Source organism: Chenopodium quinoa, unplaced genomic scaffold, assembly GCF_001683475.1.
Source record: "Chenopodium quinoa cultivar QQ74 unplaced genomic scaffold, ASM168347v1, whole genome shotgun sequence".
Taxonomy (NCBI): Eukaryota; Viridiplantae; Streptophyta; class Magnoliopsida; order Caryophyllales; family Amaranthaceae; genus Chenopodium; species Chenopodium quinoa.
Window position 1 is genome coordinate 1,330,241 of NW_018742681.1, and position 10,262 is coordinate 1,340,502.

The 10,262-nt window shown below is 33.2% G+C and overlaps 2 protein-coding genes across 2 annotated transcripts; one reads left to right on the forward strand and one right to left on the reverse strand.

The window, feature by feature from the left end:
• Positions 1 to 3,443: 3,443 nt before the first annotated feature.
• Positions 3,444 to 8,195, forward strand: LOC110722390. The gene is made up of 2 exons (XM_021901657.1): positions 3,444 to 3,608; positions 7,659 to 8,195. The coding sequence occupies exon 2, from the start codon at positions 7,684 to 7,686 to the stop codon at positions 7,921 to 7,923; it is 240 nt and encodes a 79-aa protein (XP_021757349.1). The 5' UTR covers positions 3,444 to 3,608; positions 7,659 to 7,683; the 3' UTR covers positions 7,924 to 8,195.
• A 472-nt stretch (positions 8,196 to 8,667) lies between these two features.
• LOC110722391 (non-specific lipid-transfer protein 2-like) lies at positions 8,668 to 9,359 on the reverse strand. Its single transcript, XM_021901658.1, has one exon. The coding sequence runs from the start codon at positions 9,273 to 9,275 to the stop codon at positions 8,988 to 8,990; it is 288 nt and encodes a 95-aa protein (XP_021757350.1). The 5' UTR covers positions 9,276 to 9,359; the 3' UTR covers positions 8,668 to 8,987.
• Positions 9,360 to 10,262: the final 903 nt, after the last annotated feature.

The following is a 10,262-nucleotide window of genomic DNA, read 5'->3' on the forward strand; positions in this document are numbered from 1 at the left end:
CATGAATCCAAGACTCTAAGTCCAAGGATCTGTTGTTTGAAGATACCCCAGGAGGCACCTAGCCGTCTGAGGGTCTAAGTTTAAAGATCTGTTGTTTGAAGATACCCCAGGCGGCACCTAGCCGTCTGAGGGTCTAAGTTTAAAGATCTGTTGTTGGAAGATACCCCAGGCGGCACCTAGCCGTCTGAGGGTCTAAGTTTAAAGATCTTTTGTTTGAAGATACCCCAGGTGGCACCTAGCCGTCTGAGGGTCTATGAGACGCAAGTTCATGAAGCAATTGTTCAAAAATGACCCAGGCGGAATATTACCGGCTGGGGGTCTACTACATGCAAAGCATTAGACAGTTATTCGAAAATAACCCAGACGGCATGTAACCATCTGGGGGTCCTTTGAATGCTATTCTTTGAAAAAGATTGAATAGAGAGGCCACAGGAGGTATATTACCGTCTGTGGGTCTATGAGATGCATAAAGTTAAAAGCCCCTTGTTTGAAGAAACCCCAAACGGCCCGTAGCCGCCTGGGGATCTAAACTTGGAAGCTATGGTTTGAAGGTACCCCAGACGGTCCAAACCGTCTGTGGGTCTACCAAATGCAAAAGATGAGGGAAAGGCCTTAAGGTGCCCAGACGGTATAAGACCGTCTATAGTTCTACGCAAATCAAGAATAAATCAAGAAGCAGCCGGTACCTGGGTTAGCTGAATGACGAAGTACTCAATCGGTATCCGAGTGTGTCTAATCAAGAAAGCTGAGTGCAATAAAGCAGCCGGTATCAGAGCTCTTTTAAGGATTTTTTGAAAAGAGTAAAGTGAAGAGGAGAGAGGGGTATGGATTTATTTATAGAGATGCCCAGAAGGCGAATCGTCACCTTATGCTTAACCTTTTCAAAATTCAAAACCAAGAGAGAGAGAGGCGGGAAGCAACCCAAGCGTCGCCTCCCCTGTGTTTGACACCTGTCACAGGTGACACGTGGCTACGCCACGTCACACTTGTGAGGGGAAAATGTTTGGGGTAAAAATACCCCTGGCCACGTGGCCCAATAATGTCAAGACACGTGGTGGCCCACCAGAGGCCCAGCGGAATCCAATCGGATGCTGACATGTGGCATCAAAACCCTAATCAGGGGACATGCCTCCCCCACTATAAATAGGGGAAAAATCCTCATTTATGACCCATTCATAAATACCCACACAAAAATCAGAGCAATATTAATTGCAGAATCTCCCGGAATCCAAGAGAAAAGACCATTTACTTTCCGCACATAATCTCATCCGGAATCTGACTTGATCTTCGGAGGCGGAACTCCACCCAACCGGAGTTTCGTGGTTTTGCAGGTACAGAGGTCAGGCGTACATTCTCGGTGCTGTAACTCTCCCGCAGGACACATCAAAAAACCCCGAAACAATTTTTACTGCCCCTGACATTTTTAAACCCACCACAAAGTTCTTTCATGATCCTATAAGACATAACAACCCTTGTATTTAACTTTGAATTGTCAAAAATAAACTTCTTATGAGCAAAATTTAAACCAACTCTCTTCATAGTCTTTTTCCTTAAACATGCACCTTCAACTCGTTTACCAGCTTTCTTGTTATTTGTCACATACCCTTCTTTGCTACATAAAATATTTAATTACAATAACTCCTTTACCATTACTAGAACCAACCTTATTCTTATCTACTTTAGTAGTACTAGAACGGACTTTAAATCCACACTCATTAGCATATTTGTAATAAAAGGCAATACCATCTCCAAGACTATCAAATTATATTCCAAGAATAGGTTTGTTTTCCAAAGAACAACATGGGATATACTCTTTATCATCACTAGAATTATAATATATCCTAGGCAGCACAAGCTGAGTGGATTTTGAAAATTCTTACATTCATATCTTCATTAGCGATAGCATACACTTTCAGTCATCTTCCTGAAAAGTAAATAAATCAAAGAAAAAAGTAAATAAACAATAACAAAAAGTAAACAATTGAAAAAAAGTATATTAATAAAAACTATTAGAGGTATATTAAAAAGTAAATGACTCAAAGCAAAAAGTAAATAAAAAAGCTCAAAAAATAAAACAAACAAAATAAAAAAGCAGTTATAAGGATTAAGCAAAAGTAAAAGTGAAAAGTAAATGACTCAATAAAAAAAGTAAATGACACAAGGCAAAAGGTAAATATAAAACCACAAAGAGTGAAAAAAAAAGAATTGAATAAAGCAATAACACTAAAACGAATGTTTCTTCAGAACATTGAACAAAGTAAATGGGGCAATATTTCTTCAAAACCTTAACCAAAGAGGAAATAACTCAAATAACAGTAAATCATAAAATAACAATCGTAAGAACCCTAAATCATACAATTAGATTAAAAATTATAAAAAAAAAACCCAAATATTAATACAAAACCCTTAAATGTAATAAGTAATTCGAAAAACACCCAAATCGAAATATATGAACCCTAAATCGTAATAAGTAATTCAAGAAACACAAAATCATAATAAAAGAACAATAAATAAATAAGAAATAAACTGAAAAATTCAAACAAGAAACAACAACAACAAATCAAAAATAAAAAATCAAATGAGAAAACAAAAATTGCAAATCGAACAAAATTCATAGCAAATCGATAAAAAATTTCAAAAAATCACAAAAAAGTATAACAAATCGAAACGAATTACCTCAGAACAATGAAGAAAATCGAAGAATCAGAGAAAAAACTTGATGAGCGAAGAACAGATTCGCGAATTTGAGGGAGTAGAGAGAGATTTGCGGGTAGAGAGAGAAAGTGCAAGAGAGGAGAGAGAACGAAAAGAATCTGCGGAAAGAATAGAAGGAAGGTCATTCAACGCGGAAAATACCAAAATGCCATTAATGAGGCGGGTGAAATGTGAGCCGCTAGATGCAACTTGATGAACGGTTGAGATTAGTTCCTAGTTCCTATTATTCACCTTGGTTCTCACCTGATCTCAATTCTATATATATATTGGTCATTTTAAGATTTTTTGCTCATATATTATTATTTTTTTACACTTTCTCTACTCATGAAATTGCATAATAGTCTATCAATTCAAAATTATTGCATCTAAAATAACGGAGGAAATTCGCATAAGAGTTTATCAATTCAAAAATAATGCACCTAAAAATAATAGAGAAAGTATAAATTGTATACGGATTAAGCCATCGTTCACTTCACCTTATTTTTGCTAAACTGCAATTATTTGACTAAACTGAAATTATTTTTGCTGAACTTAAATTATTTTTATTGAACTGAAATTAATTTACTAAACTGAAATTATTTTTGATGAACTTATATTATTTTTATTAATTCTCTATTATATTTTTTTAAAGTTACTGATTTTTACAGAATTTAAATTATTTTTATTAAAATGAAATTATTTTTATTAAACTGAAATTATTTATTTTAAGGTGAGTGAAGAAGGTTAACGCTTAACAAAACAGAAGCCGGAGGACCGGAGGAGGGAGTACTACTGAATTTTTTAACCACATTGAACCCCCATCTCTTTCTAACTCTCCTACTGCGTACTCTGAAATCCTCATTCAACTATTCAAGCGGCTCCTGAGCTTTCTCTCCATTGTAACGGCTTCCAAGGTAATATTTTCTTATCAATTCTTTTCATTTTTAATCATTGAATATCAATTTCACAATCTAGGGTTTGTTTCAAACTTTCGTTAATAGTTATAATAATCAGTTTAGGGCTATTTCTAATGTGGATTATTGAGCTATTGATGATAATTACCGAATATGTGATTGATTATAGTTACCGAATATGTGATTGATTATAACAAGCAATTTTGTTGGTAGAATTTTTCTGTGTGCATTTATTGTGATATTCTTAAGCGACAAGAATTTGTGCATTTTCTCAACTTGATATGATAATTGAGTCAAAATTGGATGATTATGTGTTCCAGGCTTTTGTTTATAATCCTTTAATGTTAGGACAAAACTATGAAAACCCACCTTTTCTACCTAGAAAACCGATTAGGAGCAGGCTTGGCGATAAACCGAAACTTGAATTGATTAGACACAATGCATTCCAAGTATATTTGGATTATTAAGAAAGAAAATTAGATTAAATGTGCCAATTTCCTTTTGAGTTTTATGGTACAATCTTAGACTATTTAATTGGTCTTTTGGAGCTCCCCATTGAACAAATTAAGCAAAAAATAGCTTTAGTTGCCAATTTATCATACAACCAACTTTAGAGGAAGGGCATGATCAAATTGTTTTCCTAGTTTTCTATGTATGATTGGTTTGTAGATTTTATTTCATAATGAAACACTTATATAATATCATATTGTCACTTTGATTTATTTAGTTTTAAATGTGTCTTTGTCACTTGAAGGTAAATTTGAACTTGTTTAAAAAATTTCGGAATGGAATTTTACTCGTATTATACTAATTAGGAATGTGGATAGTGGATTGTTTTAGTTTAAATCCATGTTAGCTTCACTCCCCTAGAGCTCGTTAGTCAATCAGATGATAAGGCGGTCTTATTATAAGTTATGTAATTATTTAATGTGAATTCATTACATTTTACCATAGGTTGAACATTCGGATTCAAATGTGTATGTTGAGACTTGAGAGTATGTTTTTTTTTTTTTTTTTTTTTTTTTTTATTATTATTTTTTTTTTTTTCTAATGAATTTCAAATGATACAATAGATGCCTAGCTGAGCTATCTAATAAATTTAGGCCTTGAAATTAGTCAGGCAAACACATTGGAAAAGAGATAAAAGAGGGAAAGCCTTTTTATGGTTTGTACTTTAGAAAACCTTCATACTTGGATCTTCTATGATTCCCTTTGACTTTAGCTGGTTGGCTTAGATATTATTTTAAGATGTATATCTTTGTGATTGAAAAAATGCATTTGTCATATGTTCTATCAAGAGTAAAATATTACTAAAAAGGATCGACTTACTGATGGTAAGCTATAGTATTATTTATTATATTTCTCTTTTCTAAAAGTTGTTTCTCATAACTTTTCCAAGGCACATCTTTGAGCATTACCTCTAATACTAATACTCCAAATTAAGACGAATCAAATAAGCCCTCATAAGTATGATTGTTGTATATATCTTTTAGTACTCATGTTTAAAAGATTGAGCTATTTTAAAAAGACATTTCATTGAAAAGATAATTTAAATAATGAATAATCATGCCCTTTTAAAACATTAGGACTTCAGCCTAGGGTCCTTTTCCTTTTTTTTTTTTTGCCTTTTTGATAATAATATTCAGTATAAATGAATTTTAATAAGTAAAAAATCAATGTGGAGGCATGGAGCTGCAAAAATAAGTGTTATTCAATTTTAAATGGTAATAATAAGTAAATTTACATAATAAAATATATGGGTGAATCATTATAAACCACTATATATCTCTTAAAAATAGTTGCAATTAGAAAATGGTTTCTATTAGGTAGAAATAAGGTGAAGAGAAGATGTTAAGTCTTTCCCCTAACCTTTTAAATGTATTTAACTCCCTTCGTTTTCGAAATCAAACTCGCTTATTGAACTCTTGCTTGTAGAAAAGTTAATTAAAAATGGGTAGTTGTAAGAAAAAGTTGGATCAAACAAGAAAGGTTGAGTGAAAGGTGGGTGTGTAAGAAAAACTTGTATTAAGAGAGAGTGAGTCGAAATGTGTAAATATTTTGAAGTAAAAAGTTAATTTAGTAACCCAAAATAGAATTAAGTAAGAGGGAGTTGAACTTTTTGAAACACCCAAAAAGATAGTGTGTAGAACTTTTGGAAATGATGGGAGTATTAAATATGAAAATGGTGCCCTAAATCAAATTAAGCAACCCTTTTATGCTTAATGGGATTGGAAAATTTCCAGCAGACTTTCACTTACTTTCGAAATGCTTGTCAAACATTTGATTCTTGGACTTGTTTACTCATGTTGGACATGAGTGCAACAACTCCAAGTGTAAGACTTTTGGCTATTTTATAACAATTTCATTTCTGGTTTGAAATGCACTCAATGCAGTGTCAACCGTTCATACCCATGTTAGATTTTATTAATATGACATGGATACTTGAGATGAGTGAAGAGTTGGATTCACATAGCAGTCAATACTTGAAAATGTTATTGAACCTTTGTTAGTCCTGCCCCAAAAACATTTGAACTGAAGAAAGAAATAATGGTGACAAGTGTTTGGGTGTCATTGTCACTCAATATCTTATCAACCCATTCTTAATTTGTGCCTTCATGAGAATCATGACTATATATGCCTACAAAGCATGTTCGTCATAACCATAAGTTTTTTGGATGTGCACACATATTTTTGCCCGAATAATATGAATATCCAGATTAAACTATAAATTGTTGAAAATCTAATTGACTAAGGTGACGCATCCCTTTAGACAGAATATGAATATTGGTCTTGTTGGATAAAACCTTTGATCCAATCCATTGAGCAATGTGTGATAGACACAATAATTTTTTATTTTTTTTCACTTCGATTCCAAAGCGTCTACGGCATTGGTATTGTATCAATGCACTTCTGTTGGGTTTGCACTTATGTTTCAAACAAATCTTTGTTCTGTCTCACCAAATTAAAGCACTCTTTGATCCTTGTCTTATTTCTTCTTCCTTAGTATATACGCAATATTAAAGAGTGCACCAAAGCATATCATAATCATTCTTGTGAGATCATCATAACATGTAACATGCATAAGACTGAGAATGAGGGAATGATGAAAAGATTATTGAGAAGAATATGTACAATTATGATGTCTGGATTTCCACTTTTGTGCATAAGATTGGATTGTGAGGCTCACTGTATTCCAGTTGTATTAATGGATAAGACATCATTGGTGATCATAATACCAAACAGTAGTTAGAATTGACTGATGATTTGATTGTGTATTGTTGTAAGTCTGTAACTGTTGATGTTGGTGAATTTCTTAATCTGTGATTGTAATATGATGAGTTTTATCGGATTTTAATACAGTTGGTGCTCAGTAAATTAAACTTGGGGCGTTTCTATTCTTTAATACGTGTGCTTTAGCTGCTATTACAACCTTTGTTCCCAAACTTGAAGATGAAAATTCCTAATGCCAAGTACCATATGTATGGTAAGCTAGCCATGATCTTATTGTCCAACATAGTGGTAGACTTTCATAATAGCAAAGTACAGGGAGGTAGCTAGCATTCAAGCGTCTTAAGGTATTTCCAGTTGTGCCGGGAACAGTAGTTTTTAGTTGCTTCATATCATATGTTCTAAAAAGAAAAAGAAAAAAAAAAAAAAAAAAAAGGTTATGTAGGGCCTTGGTTTTGGACCGGACATCCTTTGTATCTTATCCATGTCACACAACAGTAGGTGATATAGACTTCCATTGGTATTTTAGGTTGTTCAACTCTGTCAGCTCTATGAACTTTTATCTGATCAGCAGAAATGTTATGAGTGCTTTTGCTGGGTAGTTGTGTTTGTGATTTACAGAGTAATATTTACGAGTTATTCAGGTTGTTTCTTTCTTTTTTCTGCTCCTCAACAATGCATTAATTTGAATCATGCGATAAAAATTTCGCCCAATATGCTGTTTATTAAGCAATCTCATACTCTGTATTTTAGTTCAGCTTGACAGTTTAGCAGCTGTAGCCATTTTTTCTAATGCTATTTTCTGTGTATTTTCTCATTCAGGTATCTAAATTCTAACAAAAGTTTCATGGAACCTTCATATGTCCGAGCCACAATTCGTCTTGGATCTGAGAATTATACAGTCAGTGGAAGCTCAGGCCGTCTCTCAGAACAGTTGGTTTCAATGAAAGAAGAAAGCATGACCATATTAAAGGAATACATCACCAAAACTAATGCTCCAGCTGATGTTCCTGATGAACCACTTGAAGGCTCTTCAGGAGATGAAGATGAAATTTCAAAGAAGCCGAAATCAAAGAAGCGAAAATAATGTACTGTTGGCTAGTAACAAACATTCTTGGAAAATGTTGAAACTGAATAACCAATTTTTGATTGTAGAAGTTTTAGAGAATATGTACTTAAGTACAAATTTGAGAATTATAGAGATTGGCATAAATTCCCCTCGCAAGAAAGAAGTTATGTTTGTGTTCTCGCATTTAGTCTTGAGAGTAGCGTCTCCTAACTTTGGTTATTGTTCTCGCACTATATGACTTCATGAGACTATAGCTTAGGTTTATATTCATTCATAAATTTCCTTATATACGAAGTATATCCTTTATTGTTCTCATTCTAATTTTCTACTTTAATTAGTGTTCAATATAAATTATTATGGCATTTAAATATGTAGGCAGTTTACAATCTTTACGAGTACATTGTTTGGGGTAGTCGAATATTTCACGTTTTGTATACACTAGGTGTAAATCCTCTTGCATACACCAAGTATATATATACACCCCATATAACAAACGTTTCTCTTGTGAAATTGACTTAATGTAATTTCAACTAATTTATATGTTTTGAGGTGACATTTAGAATATAGAATTGATTAAATATTCCTTATATACATATTTTTGTGGTAAACCAAATATATATAGATAACTTTCAAAATTACAAGGTACCTCCAACCCTCTATTTCTTAAAATCCTTATAATCATGAATGTCTAATAAAAAAGGTCAATACAGCAATAACATCCACAAACGAAGGGAGTACAAGTTTAACCAGAGCATGCTAAAGTGTTGATAATAGAATAACTTGCATTTCGTATATATATATGAAGTGTTTACCACAAAATGGGACCTCATATATATAGTAAGGTAACTCAACAAGATAATACATTTATAATACATTAATTTGTATATATCCCTTCATCTATACCCAAGTAGAGTATAAAAGGACACATTTAAACTGCATTTCACTCAATTATAATAGCAATACTAATGATATATAGGCCTTTAATAAGCTATAAGCTAATAATAGCCAAATAGCTCAAGCCAACTATAATACAAGATCATGATCTACTAATAGTACACTTAATTGAGAGGATATAAATAAATTTAGCACTTGGGGAAAGGTGTACCACATGACCTAGCAACCTTCCATGCATTAGGAGTATTAACAAACTTTTTAAGGTAAGGATTTTTCATGTATTGGCAAAGGCATGGTTTTTGCTCTTTGATCTTGCTGCAACAAACTGCTGTTGGTGGGCTTGCTGAAGTGATCGCGTTCACGCAAGGGCTAAGCTGTGCAGGGCTACAACTCACTGCGTTGGCTACCTCAACTGTGTTAGCCAACACCAGCACTAGCACTGCACAAATAGCCATGTTAATGAAGGATGGCTTCATTTTTCACTAGGAGAATAGGGACTTTCTACTAAGTAATGTTAATTTTGTGCTTTATTGGTTGTGTTGGGTGACTTCTGAAATATGGATTTCACATCTATTTATAGATGTAAAAAGTTGCTGCTTTGATTGTTGTGAAGTACTATGTGGAATAGTTATTATGTACTAGGGGATTTACTAGATTTACCTTTTTTTGGGTGCTCATGTCCTAGAGTAATTATGGGTAGTTAACCCTTGAGCTTGCAATAATTAGCTGGCCAAATCGTACACTATGCTTATAGGTTAAACTCAAACTTTAGAGCAAGATTGCTATGACATACAAATAACACAATATACCACTATAAGATCTCTTCCTATAGTGGCATTAGTATCAAGGTTTACCGGTAGTAGGGGTCCCTCTACCACTGTAAAAGGAGTTCGAATTTTACCTAGTATGTGTAATTCTCAATATCCACCTACTTGTAGCGGACTATTCTTACCCTGTTACCTAAATAAAATAAAAGGTCGTAATGACATTCATAGTCTCATTTTTCTTAATCCCACAAGAAAATTGTCTCATACTCCCCCCGTGTTTTAATAAGTGTTAACACTTATTAAATTCGGCCGTGTTTAAATAAGTGTGACACTTCCTTTTTTGGCAAAAAAATACATTTTAATATTATATCCCTCTCCTCTCATGGTCCTCACCTAAACGCACTATGGAGTACTACTTTTCATTTTTTTTTTATTATTTCTCCTCTCATATTATTTACTTTTCAATAAACTATTAACCCACTTACCTCTTATTTTATTTAAGTCAATAAATTGCCTAATACTATGTGTCAGTCAAAGTATAACACTTATTAAAACACGGAGGAATTCTACAAATGCAATATATTTAAAATCATTTTTAAAAAGTCATATTATTATTCATTAATGATGTTTTCAAGGCATAACTTTTCATAGCAACATAACAGTGTCACTACCCCAAGTGATGTCCTAAAAAATGCA